General features: G+C 38.0%; 1 protein-coding gene across 2 annotated transcripts in view; it reads left to right on the top strand.

The window, feature by feature from the left end:
* The window catches only part of adamtsl3 (ADAMTS-like 3), a 391,526-nt gene that overhangs the window by 325,358 nt on the left and 45,089 nt on the right, over positions 1 to 21,079 (top strand). For both annotated transcript variants that reach the window (XM_003198899.7, XM_068222541.2), the window contains exons 22-23: positions 9,037 to 9,167; positions 10,985 to 11,113. In XM_003198899.7, coding sequence (XP_003198947.5) covers positions 9,037 to 9,167; positions 10,985 to 11,113 — 260 coding nt within the window. The remainder of the gene's footprint in view (positions 1 to 9,036; positions 9,168 to 10,984; positions 11,114 to 21,079) is intronic.

The following is a 21,079-nucleotide window of genomic DNA, read 5'->3' as shown; positions in this document are numbered from 1 at the left end:
TAAACGATTTAGGGATTAAAACACAGATAGGCTAACACAGGTAAATGCTTCAAAAATGCACATAAACAGTAACAAGGCTCAGCCATAGGTATGCACGAGAATGGCAATTATTTTAAGGTGTATAATAAGTGTTATTAATGTAATAATAATGCTATTATTATTATTATTATTATTATTATTATTATTTTATTTTATATTTTTCTTGATGTTTATTTATATTTTTCTGTTGTAGTTTTTTCCATGTTTAATTTTTATAATGTGTCATTTTTATTTCAGTTTGCTAAATTTATTATTATTATTAGTAGTAGTAGTAGTAGTAATAGTAGCATTTTATTATTATCATTATTAATATTACTGATATTATTAATATTTATAACAATAGTATTTATTATATTATTATTATTAACAGATTCTTGTTAAACAGCACTGATTCTGCCCATTTTCAATAGGAGACCCTGTCTATATCAACTCAGGAACATTACAGAAATCACTATTTTTGTCTTGTTTTTCAGTTAAAATATGTAAATGTCAGATAAACGAGACGTGCAAACTTGTGTAAGAAGATACGACTTGTTTTCAGGCAATATGTCTTGCATAAAGTATGAGTAAGAGACATTCAAATGCAAAAAACACAAGAAAACAGATCACATATTTCAGCTTGTATTTTTCCAAACACGCCTTTGCAATCATTTCCATTTTTCTTATTTTTTTGTTCATTAAATGTGGCATGCAAGTGTACAGCGGGATGGTGCTTGCGATTGTGGAAACAGTGCTGCCATTGTCCCGAAACTGATTTTTGAGCACACATTTGTGCCTGTGAGCCGGTCCAGACGTGCCATCACACTTGAGATGATATCTTTTCTATGAGTTCGATACTTCAGACATGACTCATCTGCGGTGTTTTTATTAGTGCCTCTGAATGAGTGGGCTTTCATCAGACGTGTGCTGGATGGGATACAATGCACATTTTGTGCAGCGTTCCCTTTGTGGCTTTGGGTGGGAGTGAATGAGAGCTTGCTGGACTCTCGTAATCTGTCTGTCTGTCATCCAGAACATGCTGTGTGTTGTCTATATAGGCAGACCTGTGTAATAACAGCATCTTTAAATGGAAATGAGATTAGAAGTTACTGGTTTTTATTTCTCTGCACAGGCAACCAGCTTTCTGTGATATACAGTTGAAGTCAAAGTTATTAGCTCTCCTCTTTTTCAAATATTTCCCAAATGATGTTTAACAGAGCGCGGAAATTTTCACAGTATTTCCTATAATATTTTTCCTTCTGGAGAAAGTCTTATTTGTTGTATGTCAACTAGAATAAAAGCAGTATTAATTTTTTTAAACCATTTTAAGGTCAATATTATTTGCCCTCTTATTTGTTTTCAATCGTCTACAGAACAAACCATCGTTATACAATGATTTGCCTAATTACCCTAACTTGCCTATTTAACTTAGATACGCCTTTAAATGTCTACAAAAATATCTAGTAAAATATTATGTACTGTCATCAAGCCCGTCAAGCTTACCGGTTTGAATGATTAAGTGAAACGCTGAGCTCTCTGTCAACTGCCAGGGAATCGTGTGCTTTTAAGTTTATAGTCGGCATGTCTACATAAGCATCCTCTTGAAGGGGTTACAGAGTTTGCAGAGCTTCTGATTTGCTGTGGATCCACAGTTATGAGCAGAAACAGTGCCTCACTCCGCAGTCAAGACATGAAGAGTGAAACCTGAGCACTCAGTCAGTCTGTTTAAGAGCAGACGACTGATAATATCAATTCATTCATTCATTTCCCTTTGGCTTAGTCTCTATTTCAGAGGTCGTCACAGCGGAATGAACTGCCAACTATTCTGGCATATGTTTTACGCAGTAGATGTCCTTCCGGCTGAAACTGTAACCTCGCCAGTCCTACACCACCCAACCTGCTCCGAGCTGGGATCGAACCGGCGAGCTTCCGCATGGGAGTCAGTTGCTCTAACAAGGAGGCTAAAGACCATTACCTCTAGCGACTGTCGCTAGAGCACCTTTTGAGGTCAGAGGAGTGAGGTTTACCCAACCCAGGCTCATTCTGAAAACGTAGTCGCGCAGACATTTCTGGAGACTGCAAATTATGTAGCCGGAGTTATGTATGGCTGCATTTAATTTTTTAAGCGAAGGATACGGGGTATGACGTCGTTCCTTTTCGCGCTTACTGGCTGACTGCTTACCTCCATGTGGAGGGCTTTCCCGCCGCTACCAGTTTGTCCAGTTAGCTCGTCGACGACGGGTTTGTGTCCGGGAAAGTGCTGTACAAGAAATCAGGTAAGACAAAAACAGAATCCAAAAAAAATAAAAGGAACGAGTTCATAACAGGGTGAGAATGTGGTAAAATCTGAAAACGTGGTAAAAAATCAGACAAGGGCTTTTCTTTTTCTGGACAGCTGTTGTAAATTGTTGCTTGGGTTTAGGGAAGTAAGCGGATGGGCGGGTCAATCGGTAAAATTGGTTGGTTTAGGGAAGGCGGACGGTGGGTCAGCCAATTGGCCGGTCGCTCAGTCAATCATTCAGCCAGTCAGACATATGGTCGTTTGACAGCAGCCTCCGGTGGGTTTACACAAGAACAGTGCGGACGCAAACGGCACTCACGAAAGACATTTGAGATATGAAAAAGTGCACACAGCAGCCTCTCGCGGATTTGCGATAACAAAAACTGCAAAAATATGTAACTACCGGGACGTATTTCGCAGTCTCCAGAAACATCTATGGGACTACATTTTCAGAATGAGCCTGGGTTTTGTTTACCTGTACAGCACTTCACTAGCTGGCCTCCGTTACACTCACCCCCCTAAACCTCACTCCCATCCGGGTCATGGCACCAATGTAACCCTGCCAGTCCTACACCATCCAACTTGCTCCAAGCTAGGATCGAACTGGTGACCTATCGCATGGGAGTCGGTTGCTCTAACAAGCAGGCTAAAGACCATGGCCTCTAGAGTCCATCGCTGAAGCACCTTTAGATGTCAGAGGAGTGAAATTTATCTGCACAGCACTTTACCAGCTGGCCTATGTTACACTCACCCCCCTAAACTTTCACTCCCATCCGGGTCATGGCACCAATGTAACCCGGCCGGTCCTACAACACCCAACCCGCTCCAAGCTAGGATCAAACCAGCGACCTAGAGTCGGGTGCTCTAATAAGAAGGCTAAAGACCATGGCCTCTAGCATTTGTCGTTACACAACCCAACACTGGAAAACACCCATAAACACTTATTCACACACACACACACACACACACACACACACACACACACACACACACACACACACACACTCATGCACTAAGACCAATTTAGTTCATTCAGTTCACCCATAGCGCATGTCTTTGGACTGTGGGGGAAACCGGAGCACCCGGAACATGCAAAGTCCACACAGAAATGCCAACTGGCCCAGCCGGGACTCAAACCAGAAACCCTATTGCTATGTGGCGACTGTGCTAACCACTTAAATAAACAAAATCGGCCATAGTGTATGAGTGTGAGTTTGTGAATGACTGTGTATGGGTGTTTCTCAGTACTTGAGGTTGAACAATTTAATGAAGTCTGTAATGTGTGTTCATGCTGGTTTGGTTTTATAGAAAAGAGAAAACAGCTTTTAGTAATGTTGTGTATTTTATTAGACTGCACAGTATATTTAGTCTAATAACTGTAAGCGGAGGACTGTGGCATAATAAAATCATTGCTTTCATGACGCATGTAATGTGAAGTGACCGCAGACAACAGGGAGTGCAGATCCAAACGCAGGGTTATTAAATGGAATAGTCAGGCAAGCAACAGTCAACACAGGAGCAAACAGATGTATATGGGCAAACAGATGTATATGGGCAATCCAGAGTTGTGGTCGACAAACAGGCAGATGGTCAGTACAGGCAGGCAGCAGGCAACGTAAACAAACAAAACAAAGCAAGGTTCAAATACACGGTAGGCAAAGCAGGAAAAATGTGTTGTATTGTTCACTATACAGTTTACAAGACTCGAAACATGTGAAGCAGGTCGCACACCAGAAGCGCCGCTTGGCGCCGCGACACGGCGCGTACATGACAGTTTAAAGTATCACACACCAGACGTGCACATTCGAATGATATTTAACATGAAACTAATCAGATGGCGCTCTGTGGCGCGGCTGAAAAATGAACTGCATCCTGAGCCGTCGCCGGGCGCCGCCCACAGCCGCTGACTTGCGGCGCCGGTGTGTGTATCGTGATAGAAACCTATGTTTAGAATTCTAAAATACATGGCGTTGCGTGGCGCTGCGCGGCGCGCCACAGAGCAGCGCTTTTGGTTTGCGACCTGCTTGAGTGCTATTTTTATAGTCCATGTAACAAGTCTATGACAATCCTTCGGCTGTGCGTATGCAGTAAGTGATGATCAGGAACCGGTTGTATGATTGTGGTGCATTACTTGGTCTTGTAGTCCATAAATGGCAGATTTGTAGACTACTAATGGCAGCCGCAAGATCACTGGTGATCATAACAATGCGTTCCATTCGTTTCTCATCAGCAGTTGCTTCAGTGTCTCGTTTCACTGCCACAGGTTTGAGCTTTATTTCATACTACCCTGAACTATGCCTTTGTTTGTTGTGAATACACGCCATCTAGTGGCCAAAATTACATACTGTGCATTTAAGAGCATGATAAGACAATGTATTAAATATTGCTTTTGTTCTAGTTTCGAGAACATAGCCAGATGTTAAGATAATAGCGTCACTCAGTAGGATCTGCCTAAGAATGCAAACCTATTACTTTCCTCTTTTTCAAGCTCTGGAGACTTTCTCAAGTGTGAGATGAATGAACTCCCCGAGCAGCACAATGGCGCCTGCACAATAAACACTTGAATCAGGTATATAAACAGCTCAGAGAGGCCGTCACACACTCTTTCTGATTGGCTCTTCTGGGATTCCTGATTGCTGAAGGAGATCACGTGAGGAGCCCGAGGGGAAACCTGTGATTGATATACAGGAAATGAGAGATTGAACCAGATCTCGACCCGAGCTGATGGTGTGACTTGATTAAGACGCGTTCGTGGTGTGTGTTTTTTTACTGAAAGAGCACAGTGTGGTTCATTGAGCTCCTGTGGTTTCATCTCCTTAATGCAAAGAGGCCAGTCGTTGTTTTAACCCAGGTACAACCCGGTTTAAATAAACTAGTCGGTAATGCTTAAATTCAGCATGAAGCGGAAGTTTCAGTCCTCGTTTGTTCTCTGTTGTGATGTTATCCAAGTAAAATGGCTTGCCGTAGGAGTAAGACGGTATAGTGGGATTTGGTTTTGTCAGTAGGGGAAATACACTTTGATGGTTATATAGTCTTCTTCTATTGGTGGATCTCAATTTATTGACAGGTTGATCCCGCCCACTTCCCACAGTCTAAGAAATAAATCTCTAAAATGACAGAAAAAGGTACTGACAGATTATTTCTTACTGTAAATTTTCATAATCTCAACAGGCGATACATCATTTCAGGCTATTAAAAAAGTCAGCTAGATTAGTAGGCTAAAGTTTGATAAGGAACTTTGATGTTTGCTTGAAAATTCCTGGTCTGAATAATTTTAATAGTTTGAAGGACTGAAGCATACTGTAACGAAGAGGCTGACACAGAGGGATCCATTTGCAGTATATTTATTAAACACAGTTTAAGAAAGACAAGGACACAGATGTAATGTGTGTGCGAACTCACATCAAACACAATAGTGTTACGTAGCAGGGTTGAAGGCAGGTAATCACAGTATGAGAGTTCAGGCATGGGTCTGAGGCAGGCGGCAAATATCAAGGTCGGTGTTCAGGCTAGAGTTCAAGGCAGGCGGCTTGGATCAAAGTCGATAATCAGGCAGAGGTACAAGGCAGGCGGCTGGCAGGATGAGGAACAAGGCAAGGTAAGCAGCGGAAAAGCAGGCAGAGTAGAGAAACACTCAGTAGTGTTAGCCGGGGCAGAACAAGACTTCGCAATGAGTGAGTGTGTGTGTGCTGCTTATAAGCGTGAGCGTGGGTGATGTGCTTCAGGTGTGCAGGCTATCAGTGTAAGTGGATGACGTAATGGTTAATAGTCCGGGGATGGTGACCTCTGCTGGCCAGCGAGGGGAATTACTGGGACCGAGTCGGTGACACATACATAACATTGCAATGTTTCTGGCGTGCCTTATCACATGGCCATCATGTTGGTAGAACAAATGAGCATGTTGCAAAAATGGTTTTAGCATAGTTAGCACTTTGTTACTACGAAATATTGTATTAGGATATTGCAGGCATTTGTCATGGATGAATTGGCGTGTTGTTAGCATTTCGTTTGGGTTTTCCAATACTAATTACTTTCCTTGAATTTACTTGAATTAGCATGTATTTTATGTATTTTAGTAAGAATTTAGCATGGTTAGCATTTTGTTACTGCGAACTAGCTTGTTTCTGGCATGTGTCATTAATTGGCATCTTTTTAGCATGCTGGCTGCTTTTCTATTATTAATTACACTTCTTGGGATTCATGACATTAATTAGCATTAATTAGCATGTCTTTAATATGAATTGGCATGTTTTTAGCAAGCGTTTCAACGAAGTCAACATGTTGGTAGGCTAACTGTGCATGTTGCTAAAATCAATTTAGCATTGTTAGCATTTTGTTACTACAAATAAGCTTGTTTCTGTCATTTGTCACGCATAAATTGGCATCTTGTTAGCATTTTGATAGTTTTTTCTAATTCTCGTTACATCTCTTGAATGCTTCATGATTTTTAATAACTTTAAATAGCATGTCTTAATTCTGAATTAGCATGTTGTTTAGCCAGCATTACAACATGGTGAACATGTTAGTAGTCTAAATGTGTATGTTGCTAAAATGAATTTAGCATGGTTAGCTTTTTGTTACTATGAATTAGCTTGGTTCTGGCATGTGCCACACATGAATTAGCATGTTGTTAGCATGTTGATAGGGTTTTCTAATACTAATTACATTCCTTGACAGATTTGTTTTTACTTGAATTTACTTGGATCCACGTTTTTACTTGGATTAGCATGTATTTTATATGAATTAGTAAGAATTTAGCATGATTAGCATTTTGTTACTACGAATTAGTTTGTTTCTGTCGTGTGTCATGCATGAATTGACATGTTGTTAGCATGTTGGATGTGTTTTCTATTATTAAATACACTTTTTGGGATTCATGACATTGATTAGCATGTTTTTAATATGCATTGGCATGTTTTTAGCAAGCGTTTTAACTAATTGTGTGCTAACTGTGCATATTGCTAAAATTATTAAGCATGGTTACCATTTTGTTACTACAAATATTAGCTTGTTTCTGTCATGTGTCATGAATGAATTGGCATCTTGTTAGCATGCTTGATAGCATGTTCTCATACTAATTACATTTTTTGAATGATTTGTGATTTTTAACATTAATTAGCATGTCCTAAATATGAATTAACATATTTTTAGCAAGCATCACAACATAGTCAACATGTTAGTAGTGTAAATGTGTATGTTGCTAAAATGAATTTAGCATGGTTAGCTTTTTGTTACTATGAATTAGCTTGTTTTTTTTACATGTGCCACACATGAATTGGCATGTTGTTAGCATGTTGATAGGGTTTCTAATACTAATTACATTCCTTGAAATATTTCTGTTTTTTTTTTTTTTACTTGAATTAGCATGTCTTTTATATGAATTAGTAAAAATTTAGCATGGTTGGCATTTTGTTACTACGAATTAGCTTGTTTCTGTCATGTGTCATGCATGAATTGGCATGTTGATAGCATGTATGTCCTAATAGGCTACATTTCTTGAATGATTTGTAAATTTTAACATTTATTGTCATGCATATGAATTAGCATGTTTAATTTTAACATGTCAAAATGTTGGTAAGCTAAATGCGCATGTTGCTAAAATTAATTTAACATGGTTAGCTTTTTGTCACTATGAATTTGCTTGTTTCTGGTATGTGTCAGACGAATTAATATGTTGTTAGCACGTGATAGCGTTTTGTAATAATAATTACATTTCTTGAATTGTTCATGAATTTTAACATTAGCATGTATTCAATATGAATTAGCATGTTTCCAGCAAGCATTTCAACATATCAAGCTGTTGGAAAGCTAAATGCGCATGTTGCTAAAATGAATTTAGCATGGCTAGAATTTTGTTACTGTAAATTAGCTTTTGGCATGTTTCACACGTGAACTGGCATGTTGTTAGCATATTAATAACAATTTTACAAAATTACATGTCTTAAATGACTAATTTTTAAAATATTAAATAGCCTGTTTCCATCAAGTTATCATATTGTTTGCACTAATATAACTTAACACATTCTTTCTAATATGACCTAAAACATTAGAAGCTATTTTAACATGATTAACGTTTATGCTATTTCATGAATTGCTATAGCTAGCGTGAATTACTACATTCCAAGCCGGTATTAGCATCTTTAAAACCAAATGTTTCTGACACAAACTGGTTCATTTCTAGGATGCTATCACTATGTTTAGCATATTTGCTAACACATATTTTGCTTAATTAGTAGCCTATATAGTTAGCCATGAGTTAGCATGTTGTTAACATCTATGTGCCTAGTTGTAAGTTTTTGCCAGTGACAAATAGTTTGATCAACTAGTTACTTTAAATCTCTATACTAAAAAAAAAAGATTAAACCAGCCTAGGCTGGTTGGCTGGTTTAAGCTGGTCGACCAGGCTGGTTTTAGAAGGGTTTTGAGCATTTCCAGGCTGGTTTCCAGTCATTTCCAGCCTGGTCAGGCTGGGAGATGACCAGCTAAAATCAGCTTGACCAGCCCTAATTAAATAGATAATTGTGGTTTTCTGTTGGTAGATCTCACACCGCTAACATGTGACCGCTAACATGTCATCTTAGAAGAGACAGAAGTCTGTCAATTAAAGATTCATATAAACATCAAAAAACATTGTAATATTTTCTGTTGACGTTAATAGTACATATGTGTAAATGGGAAATGTAATAAAGCTATTTGCCAATAATAGGACAGTATAGCTGATCTCTCACTCTCCCCAGGGTATCATGGGACAGCAGTGGTGGAGAACTGCACATCTCCAGCCCTGGTGCCAGTGATGTGGGCATCTACAGGTGCACCTCCACCAATGAACTGGGCTCAGATTCAGAAACAACACAAGTTCTGTTAGCCGGTGAGACACTGCACACTTTTATCACAAGGACTCTCAAAATCTATTGTTTCAGAATGTCATGAAATGCATGAAATAAATCATGTGTAATAATAAGTGCTAGTTTACTCAGAATAAAGCTTAAGGTAACACTTCAACTCAAGTACCAATTCTCCCTATTGAATCGTTGCTTATGAGCTGCCTAATATTAAGACATTGCCTGTTTTGTAGTACTTGTACATATTCTGCATGACTTTATTCTACCTTTCTATATCTTGCCTCAATCAAACCTTAACTATTAATAAGCAGAAAATTAGGAGTTTATTAAGGCGACAATAATAGATGGTTTATTATAAAATGAGCTAGTTTTATTTTATAATATATATATATATATATATATATATATATATATATATATATATATATATATATATATATATATATATATATATATATATATATATAATTTATTTATTTATTTATTTTTTTTTTCTGTGCAAACTGATGCATTTTATTTTTTTAACATTCACAATTAATAAAAATTTCAGAACAGCATTTCTGATCAAATATTTGTGGCATTATAAATGCCATTATCACAACTTTTAGTTTAATTCTTTTTATTGACAATTTTCAATCAGAGAGGTACTACAAGTAAGGGAAAGAAAAACCACAAAACCTTATTTTCACAATGTTAAGGAAAAAATACTGAGTGGTTATTAAACACATTCTTTACTCTCTGAACCACATTGAGATGGAAATAAAGTAAACAACAACAACAACAAAAAAAGGAACAAACAAACAAAAAAATACATACACAAATAAATAATAATAATAATAATAACAATAATATATTAATAATAATAATAATAATAAATTAACAAATGACACCCAAGTAGGCCATTACTGTTAAATGTAAAAATATCACATAATTTCCTTTTCAATTCAATTTAATTCAATTCAGCTTTATTTGTATAGCCCTTTTGCAATGTAGATTGTGTCAAAGCAGCTTCACATAAATGGTCATAGTAACTGGAACAGTGTAGTTCAGTTTTTAGTGTTTAAGTTCAGTTCAGTTTAGCTCAGTTCAGTGTGGTTTGAAATCATTACTGAAAGTCCAAACACTGAAGATTTTCAGTCCTAATACACTCTTAAATAAGTTTGTATCAATAAAAAGCAAGAGGGGAAAAAAGAAAAAGAAAAAAGACAGATACAGACAGGGTTAAATATGCAAGACGGGATATATAAAGCTAATTTTTAATATACAACAGAAAAGGTTGCCAAGCTGTATAAAAATTCTCTGCTTTGCCATTTATTGTATATCTAATTTTCTCTATATGAATGAACTGCAACAGGTCATACATCCAATGAAAGTAGTTTGGCGGAGAAGGTTTTTTCCAGTTCAATAGGATAATTCTTTTGGCAATCAATAAGCAAAAGTCTAATACATTTCACTGCAAAGATGACAGCGACACATTTGTAGGATTGAGTCCAAACAATGCCACTAAAAGACACGGTTCAATTTTTATAAGAGCTAGTTTTATTTTAGACAACTAATTTAGCTTCATTTTAATATATTTAGTGAATGAAAGATTGCAAACAGTTCAGTTGTTTGCTGTTTTTGTTTGTTTGTGTTGTTTTAGATACTGTAAGTATAGAATGATGAATATTTATGTTTTGGTGTACTGTTTAATCTGATGGAGAAAGAAAGAAAGATCTAAAGAAAAGCCCAATTTTAAAGTCTCACGAGCTTATTGTTTTCTAAAATAAGTATTGTGGATTGAACTCAGTTGTGTTCTGCTAGACCCCCAATAGTGACTCCATTTCATGCCATTTTTAAACAGAAAGTCCCACGATCGCTGCCTCACGCAGAAACACATCAGATCTGAAGAGTACGAGCCTGAAGGTGGTGGTTGGAGGTGTTATCCGGGTCCGTTCTGGTGCCAACCTCACCCTGGAGTGTCCCGTCAAAGGTGAGTGAAGATTATTACAGAAATTACTTTTTACATATTTAAAGAAGTCATCATATGTCTATACAGGGCCGGAGTGGGACTCCTTTTCAGCCCTGGAGTTTCAAGCCTCAGACCGGCCCACCTCATTTCACGACTGACTATATTAAAATAAGGTCGTTTCCAAATCAGTTTCTAATGACACTATCACGTCTTGTTTTTTGAGAAAACAGCTGCTTTAGAACTTCAAATGTTTAACAACCCTAACAGTATTACATGTCTTAACAATAAAAATGAAAACAATAAATTGCTCTAATGAGGATCGAACCTGGGTCTGCAGTGTCTTAACCTAACGTGTTAACCGCTGGACCACAACAGCTGTGTATGGTGCTGAGACACAACTGAGTTTTATCATATGAATAAAAAGGCTGTGGTCAAGTAAATAAATAAATTTAAAAAGTGTGACTGCTGAGAGCAACAGATTCTGGAGCTAGGGACACCGGCCCTCGCGGCCAAAAAACGGACCGGCCCACCGGGAATTCTCCCGGTCCTCAGGATTAGCCAATCCGGGCCTGTGTCTATATTATTTATTAAGGATGTAATGGTGTAACGCCCCATTCACACGGGCCATCAGTGTCAACGATTCCCATTCACTTTGAATAGGTGATGTCAGGCGTTGCCGAACTGCATTGTGGATCCGTCGGCGCTGCTTCAGTGGTGTTGCTTGCTGCAGAAGTTGGGAATTTCTCATCTTTTCAAGCGGGCAATGAATGCGTCAGACAATCAGATCGCTTTCTGCAAATATACCAGCTCAGACAGTAGCCGATTGAAGACTAATTTCGACGCTGAAGCCCCGTGTGACTCTTGTGTAGCATGTCACAGTTCAGTTCATATACTCTGATGAAGAATAGTCAGTCTAGAAGTGCTAGTCATTAAAGCAACCCAAGCTCATTCTGGAAACGTAGCCCCGCGGACATTTCTGGAGACCGCGATTTACGTGGCCGGAGGTACGTACGGCCGCGTTTAGTTTTTCTCGAGCGAACGCTACGGGGCTGTGTGGCGCCGCTCCGCTCCTCCTCTTCGCGCTCGCCGGCCGACGGCTCGCCTCCAGGTGGAGGGCTTTCCCGCTGCTACCAGTTTGTCAGCTTAGCTCGCAGCGTTAAGTTGGCGGAGCGGAGGCCCGAAGGAGGAGGAGCCGGCCACTGGAACGACCGGGATCGGGTTCGGGGAAGAGCGGTTCCAGAAATGAGGTAAGATGAAAAACAGAATCTGAAAAATAAGGGCAAGAACGTGGCGGGATCCGAAAACGCGGTTGAAATCGAAGACGAGGGCTTTTGCTTTTTTTTTTTTCTGGACAGCTTTTGCAAACCGTCACTTGGGTTTAGAGAAGGAGGAGGAGGAAGAGGAGGGCGGCCGGGTCAGCCGCCCGGGTGATCGTTCGGCCGGCCGGTCGGACGGACGGACGGACGGACAGACTGACGGACGGACAGACGGATGGACGGTCGCTCCACAGCGGCCTCCGGCGGCTTTTCGCGCGAGAACAGTGCGGGCGCGAACGGCGCGCACTCCAGAGAGGCGTTCGAGATGCGAAAAGCGCGCACAGCGGCCTCTCGCAGATCCACGAAAACAAAAACCGCTCGAATACGTTTCTCCCGGGACGTATTTCGCAGTCCGCAGAAACGTCCGCGGGGCTACGTTTCCACAATGAGCCCAGGTTGCATTAAAGTTAATCAGGTAGACTTCCAACTAATTATTATTTATCTATTTCATTTCATGTACATATCACTTCATCCTTTGTAAGACAGAGGGTTCTGTCATACACATGGCTCAATAAGGCACAAGACATGTAAGATGTGATTTGTTGCTATTTTCAGACCAGCGCAACTCTAATTTTCACGTTTTGCACCACGTTGTTTAAATAGCCAGGGTGGAGACCATATTTTTCCGTCCTTAAAATAGCAAAAGTGATTCGGACATGGACCTGATGCTTTTGCGCCATCTGCTTTAGACTTTGCACTTAGATCATTAAAATAGAGCCCAGAGGGTACTGGCAAAGTGTTGCAGTCAGCTTTTAGCACCACATGGCTTAAATGTGCTACAAACAGGAACTGGCAGAAGGAAATGAGCTGAGTTAAGCTGCGTCTCAAATGGCACACTATGCACTTATGCACTATCTACTTATGCACTTACACACTTAACAAGATAGTATATGTATGTAGTGTTGTCCCAAATGGAGCACTAATGTTTTTTTTTTACTAAGCGGAAATTCAAACCATTTCCCATATGACGTTTGCCAAATCATTGAAATAAATGACCAAACTATTAAATAATACATGAATAACACATGAGTGTTACCGCATTCACCATCGGGAGGCGCTATAATCTAGTAGTAGAATTTCGCTTTCACAGTCCAAAATAAATAAAGTTATCCAACATGTGCGCCCGATAGCTCCGCCCCTTCCACTACGTGAGCAAACCTGCGGTCGTTGAGTGCGTGAAGTGTCTCTCATTCCACACGTCATTTTACCGGCTGAATGAGTGCATCATCCGAGTAATTAAAGTGCACTTATTATTTTTTTTAGAGTTTTCAGTGTAAACGCACTACTTACACTATTTATACTACAAAATGGCGTAGAATAGTGCACATTTGGGATCTCCTTTAGTACTTCGTTGATGTCTCCCTCTGGTGGTTGGATTCTTTTTCTTTCTTGATTGAAGGGCAGATCACAACCAACTAGTTAAGGTGCATACCGCCACCTACTGTACAGTATGTGCAGCTTCACGGGTTCAAGTACATTAAATAAAAAAATAAATAAATTATAATAATAATAAAAAAACACCATCTACATTCTATGCTCCAGTCCTGTATCTCTGAGGAAGTTTAAAATAGTCTTGCTAATGGTGGTTGGATGAATGTGTGTGTTGTAGGGTTGGGCATCTAAGCTATAATGCCGATCCGATACGCATCTCGATACAAAGAATACGATCCGATATATTAGCGATACATTTGTGACATATTGCGATGCAACACGATACGATTCACACCCATATCACAATACGATGCGATATTTCAGCACTAACTAATTAGATCAAGTTTATGAGATGATGTGAAAGAGGATGCTGTGCCATTGAATGAGTTTGATTATTTATTAACCAAGCAAAACCAAGACTTTTTTTTACAAACTGGCTTTTCTCTCAGAGCCAGAGTGTCAGTTTACAGTAGAGGGCCATTTTAGAACATATAGCACATATTATTTAAGTATTTTCAAGATAAACAGAATGTATAAGTGCAATATATATTAAAAATATGTATATATTTGCACTCTTCCAACATAAATAAATTTAGCATTGCACAACAAGAATTGTGATTTAACTTTTCAACTATGAAAACAAGTTTTACAAAGATATATTTTGCCACTGATTATTCAAAACTTAAGGTCGTGAACTAGCAGTGTTATGCTGCTTTGAAACATCACTGTCACTGTAAACAACAGGCTAATAAAAATATAACAAACCAGCAATCTTCTTGCTGTGAGGTGGTCAAACTACCCACTGTGCCACCCTGACACCCATTATTTTTATCATTATTATTATTAATATTATTATCATTATAATTAAATAAAAATTAACAGGAGGAGGTGTTTAAAACCTTCGTTCTCCGTGACACTAGGCTGAATATCTTTGCAGATGAACAATGCAATAGCATTCGTTATTGGCGTAGAGCGAGCAGAACTGTTGCGCATAGAAAAAAAACTTGCAATGCTTTTCTCACCACTTTTGGAACTGGTTGAAGCAGTGCAGAAAGCCGGGGATGCAGAAACACTGGAAGATGCTTTCACAACAACACCATGGCGCCGCTTCAAGTGAGATTTCAGATTAGTCGTACTGCCCACGTATTTTACAGATGCGCGGCACATTTTGCAAATTGCATCTGTCCTGTCATGTTTTGTTTTGCTTCTCGCGCTTTCTGAGGGCGCTCCACTAGCTTCATCCGCACACCTGATACACTGAGTTGTAGTGTGTGCACATCCGCAAATCCGTTGCTAAGGCTTACTTTATGTAGGTCGCTTAAATTATGCGCCAAAAACAGGTTGACAACACTTGTTAATAAATAAAAAATACATTCTATATTAAAAATATAAGCTGTATCTCGGAAAAATCGATGCATCTCGCAAAAACCGATGCATCTCAATTTGCTTCCAAAATTTCATTCATCCTCTGCTGCTCAACCGATGCACTCGCATCGTGCACGCGCATGACCGCGTATCGATACATATCGGTTAATCTTCCCATCCCTAGTGTGTTGCATTAAAGGGGACCTATTATGCAAAAATGTGTTTAAACACAGTAGTTTGGCAACAATGTGTGATTATTGGTCGCCTCTAATTAAAAAAAATATTTAATTATTTATTTTTTTTATAATTACACTTCATAAAAAGTGTCTGCAGAAAAACTTTGACTGAAATTCTCCCTTTGTTGATGGTTTCTGAGGGGTAAAGCCCCACCCATTAGTGATGATCTCTCCCTCATTAGCATAAACAGCCCTGAGTGAGAAGCAGCTGCTGTGGTGACACACAACTGTTTATAGCTCCACGCTCTTTTGAAAAGAAGGCGTGGAGCACAATCTCATTTGAATTTAAAGCGACAGTCACCAAAACGCCACAATTTCGATCAAAGCCTAAAAGGGGCCATGTTATAAAACATTATCTATGTGGTATTTTGAGCTGAAACTTCAAATACACACTCTAGAGACATCACACACTTATTTTACAAAAAAATGCATAACAGAATTTTGGGCTGCAGAACAAACCGCTGTGGTCCAATAACTAGTTAACCTAATTAACCTATTTAAGCCTTTAAATTGCACTTGAAGCTGAACACTAGTAAGCAAGCAGAACAGCATGCAACAGCAAACATTTAAGAAATATCTGACAAAGAACTATTGTTTGTTTTTTTATCTATCAACTTTAAGTAAACCTATAAAATGTATGAGCTTTTGTATAGAATGTAAAATCATGTTTGGACTTGAATCTTAATATACACTAACCGGCCACTTTATTAGGTACACTTGCTTGTTAACCCAAATTTCTAATAAGTCAATCACATGGCAGCAAATCATTGCATTTAGGCATGTATACATGATCAAGATGATCTGCTGCAGTTCAAAGCGAGCATCAGACTGGAGAAGAAAGGCGATTTAAGTGACTTTGAACGTGGCATGGTTGTTTGTGCCAGACAGGCTGGTCTGAGTATTTCAGAAACTGCTGATCTACTGGGTTTTCACATACAACCATCCCTAGAGTTTACAGAGAATGATCCGAAAAACAGAAAACATGAAAATGAATTCACTGTACTCAACTGGCCTCTACAGTCACCAGATCTCAATTCAATAGTGCACCTTTGGGATGTGGTGGAAGATTCACATCATGGGTGTGCAGCCGACAAATCTGCAACAACTGCGTGATGCTATCATGTCAATATGGACCAGAATCTCTGAGAAATATTTCCAGTACCTTGTTGAATCTACGCCACAACGGATTAAGGCAGTTTTGAAAGCAAAAGGGGGTCCAACCTGGTACTAGTAAGGTGTACCTAATAAAATGGCCGGTTAGTGTATATTTCCAAAACATCTTTTCATCGTTACATAGTGCAAAACTCTCCAGCGCAGCTTGACTGTAGATGCTTGAAATGAATGAAATACTTGACTCTATGAAAAAGTGAGCATGTCTGCTGTGTGCATATCCCATGCTCAATAGCTCTCGTCCATGTGGTTTTGGTGAAAGACTCGGCTAATTGGCCAGAAATGGTGTGTAAAGTCAACAGGTTTACAGGATGCTGGGCTGTTTCTCTGGGATTTATGCCGTGCTGCATCATTTACAAACGCCAATCTACTGAAGCAAAACAGGGCTACTGACAGTCTATTGGACTTAAATGTTTTTTATACACAGAGCTGCCTGTAGATTTCTACCCACACACTGACTGATGTAGTTGATGTAATAATTAAGTGATTCTGTTATGATGTTTGTTTCTGATATTTCCTTTAGTGTAGATTGCAATGCAGCTGTCTGTGCATGCAAAATCTTCAAAGATTTGAAAGTGCAACAGATAAAGAAAAAAAGAAAAAGAAGAGCTGTGTCGTCAGTAGACTCACAAAATCCACTCAAAAATTCACAGTTCCGCAGGTGTTTTAGTCTATTTACTTACTGGGGGGAAATGTATTTAACTTGTCATGTAAAGGAGCTTTTGATGTGGAATCGAGCCATATTTTGGTTAAAACCCAAACAATACAAACCTAAAAATATAACATAACATAATTTTTACACTGTAAAAGCCGATAAGTTTAGTTAACTCAAACTGTTTGAGGAAACCGATTGCGGCAAACCATTTAAGTTTTGAAACAAAACGAGTACTGTAAACTTACTGTCAACCTATATATATATATATATATATATATATATATATATATATATATATATATATATATATATAGAGTCAAATACATATATACTATTTTTGTTGATATCGTCAAACAGTTATAGTTATTTAATTTTAATTAAGTTAAATTATAAATTTAATTAAAATGTAATTTTAGTAACTTAAACATTTTTAAGGTCAGTTATTAAATCGATATGGGCTCAATTTAGAACAAATTAAGTCCAAACAATTATATTGCTAGTCAAATGGCTTGGTATAAGAGAACACAAAAAATTCATTCATACATTCATTTTCTTTTTGGCTTAGTCCCTTTATTAATCTGGGGTCGCCACAACGGAATTAACTGCCAATTTACCTAGCAAATGTTTTATGCAGCGGATGCCCTTCCAGCTGTAACCCATCGTTGGAAAACACCCATACACAGTCATTCACACACATGCACTACTGAAAATTCTGCTTACCCAATTTACCTATACCTCATGTCATTGGATTTGTGGGGCAAACCGGAGCACCCGGAGGAAACCCATACAAACATGGGAAGAACATGGAAACTCCACATGGAAACGCCAACTGACCTAGCAGGGGGTCGAGCATGTGACCTTCTTGCTTGAAGGTGATTGTGCTACCCACTGCACCACCATGCTACCCTAAAAAAAAAAAAAAAAAATAAAAAATTAATAAATAACTCATTAGGTTTGAGTTCTGCTTAATGTTATCAGTTTATGCGTCATCATAACTCTTTCATTAAGTCAAAGTAACTTTAAAAAAAAATTCAACAGAAGTTTTATGACAAAATATGGGGGCCTTCTTCTTAAATTTATAGGTTAATAATGTTTCTGTAATATATATATATATATATATTTTGCTCTTCTTCCATTTTACATGTCATTCTATTCTGTTTCTTATTCCATTAGCCTGCCTGAGATTTATTTATTTATTTATTTATTTATTTATTTATTTATTTATTTATTTATTTATTTGATCTTGCTGTATAATTACTGTGATGTCTGCTTGTGTTTTGGTGCATGTTCTAGTTCAGGGGTGTCCAAAGTCAGTCCTGGAGGGCCGGTTTCCTGCTGACTTCAGCTTTAACTTGCTTCAACACACCTGCCTGGAAGTTTTTAGTATACCTAATAAGAACTTGATTAGCTTGTTCAGGTGTGTTTGATTAGGGTTGGAGCTAAACTCTCCAGGACACCGGCCCTCCAGGACCAATTGTGAACACCCCTGTTCTAGTTAGGATCAGGTAATAAGCACTGAGATAATATACATGATGTACACTATTGGGCGTTATGTTTTGTATAAAAACTTCTATAAATAAAGTAAAAAAAATAATAATAATTATTATAAGTTGAACTAACTTATTTCATTTAGTGATTTTCACGGTTTTACAGTGTTATGTGTAATAACATTGAAATGACACGAGGAGAAAGTACTAAATTACTGAAATGTATTTATTACTTTATATAAAAGTTTTTTTGGTGATGGCAGCTTAAAGATGTTTCTCATGTGGAGAATGAAGTCACATGCATTGCTCAGGTGTGAGTTTTTCACAGACTTCAACAGGGTGTAAAAATCTTGATGGCTCTGTGGGTCTCGTCTATCAAATCTGATCTATATTTTGTATTATATATCGGATTCAGGTCAGGTGATTGGCTGGGCCATTCTACAGCTTGATTTTCTTTCTCTGAAAGCATCTGAGAGTTTTCTTGGCTGTGTTTTGTATCTTTGTCTTGCTGAAATGTCCACCCTGGATTCATCTTTATCATCCTGCTAATGTAGAATATAATGCAGGTTATATTCAGAGGAAGGGCAGAGGGTTGCTGAAGAACTACTGAGAGATTTCAGCTGCTGTCTGGGCTTTCACTGCCTTTCTACACATCCTTATCTTCATGTGTTCAATACTTTTTTCCTGTGTCATTTCATTGTATCACGCATGACTTCATTTGTAAACTAATTAGATATTTTATTTGCATATATGGATTTCTTTTGTTGTTATCAACATCTGGTGAAAATTTCAAGTCAACAGCACCAGTAGAAATATGTTAACATTAATGAAACTTACTAAACTTAAAGCTCAATTTAAACTTCTAAAATTAGAGTTAAAATGATTCGCCTTCCTGTTATTGTTATTTTATTTTATTTTTTTCCCAAATGATGTTTAACAGAGCAAGGAATTTTTTTCAGTATTTCCTATCATTTTTTCTTCTGGAGAAAGTCTTATTTGTTTTATTTCGGCTAGAATAAACATTTGAAGGTCAATATTATTAACCCTCTTAAACAATCTGTTTTTTTTTTTCAGTTGTCTACAAAACTAACCATTGTTGTACAATGGCTTGCATATTTACACTAACCTGCATAATTAATCTACACTGTTAGACCTTACCAGGCTTTTTTACAGTAGAACACTGGCAACACTGTTGCCAGATACTCACTGTAAAGGTTTGGTTACAGTAAGTAACTGGCAACAGTGTTGCCAGTGAATTACTGTAACTGAACCATTACAGTGAGTGGCTGGCAACAGTGTTGCCAGTTATTTACTGTAACTGAACTGATAATAAATAAACATTTAGAATAAACATTTGAAGGTCAATATTATTAACCCTCTTAAACAGTCTGTTTTTTAGTTGTCTACAAAACTAACCATTGTTGTACAATGACTTGCATATTTACACTAACCTGCATAATTACCCTAGTTAAGCCTTTAAACGTCACTTAAAGCTAAATAATAGTATCTTGAAAATATCTAGTCAAGTATTATTTACTGTAATCATGGCAAAAATAAAATAAATCAGTTATAAGAAATTAGTTATTAAAACTATTGTTTAAAAATGTGTTGAAAAAAATCTCTCAGTTGAACAAAAATTGGCGAAAAGATATGCAGGAAGGCTAATAATTCTGATTTCAACTGTATACTAACCTTGGTGTTTATAAATAAAGGTGTCTCTGAGGTGTCTGTCTTGGCTTCTGGATGTGTTTTATATAGAGTTGTTTATTTATCTTTGTTAACAGTGAGCTCCTCCACACAAGTATCAGCTGTTTTCTCCTGCTTTCAACACCATCTGATTCCCTGACAGAGAGTAAATGGGCTCTGAAAACACATCCTATTGGCTCTGACAGTGCTGGCAGGGTAATGATGTAAGCAGATACTGTAATTGGGCGGATCAAGGGATGGTGCAGAGGGATGGGTGCTTAGTGGACACACACACCAGAGACTGTCCCAGGGTCACATCAAGGATAGTGTGTACAGTTGAAGTCAGAATTATTAGCCCCCCCCTGAATATATCCCCCCCCCCCGCCCCCTTTTTCTGTTTAATGGAGAGAATATTTTTTTCAACACATTTTTAAACTTAAAAGTTTTATTAACTCATTTCTAATAACTGATTTACATTAAATAATATTTGACTAGATATTTTTAAGACACTTCTATACAGCTTAAAGTGAGATTTAAAGGTGTAACTAGGTTAACTAGGCAGGTTAGGGTAATTAGGCAAGTCATTGTACAACGATGGTTTGTTCTGTAGACAATTCTAAAATATATTGCTTAAGGGGTAA

This window comes from Danio rerio, chromosome 7 (genome assembly GCF_049306965.1).
Source record: "Danio rerio strain Tuebingen ecotype United States chromosome 7, GRCz12tu, whole genome shotgun sequence".
NCBI classification, from domain to species: Eukaryota; Metazoa; Chordata; class Actinopteri; order Cypriniformes; family Danionidae; genus Danio; species Danio rerio.
This window is presented reverse-complemented; position numbering and strand designations above follow the sequence as displayed.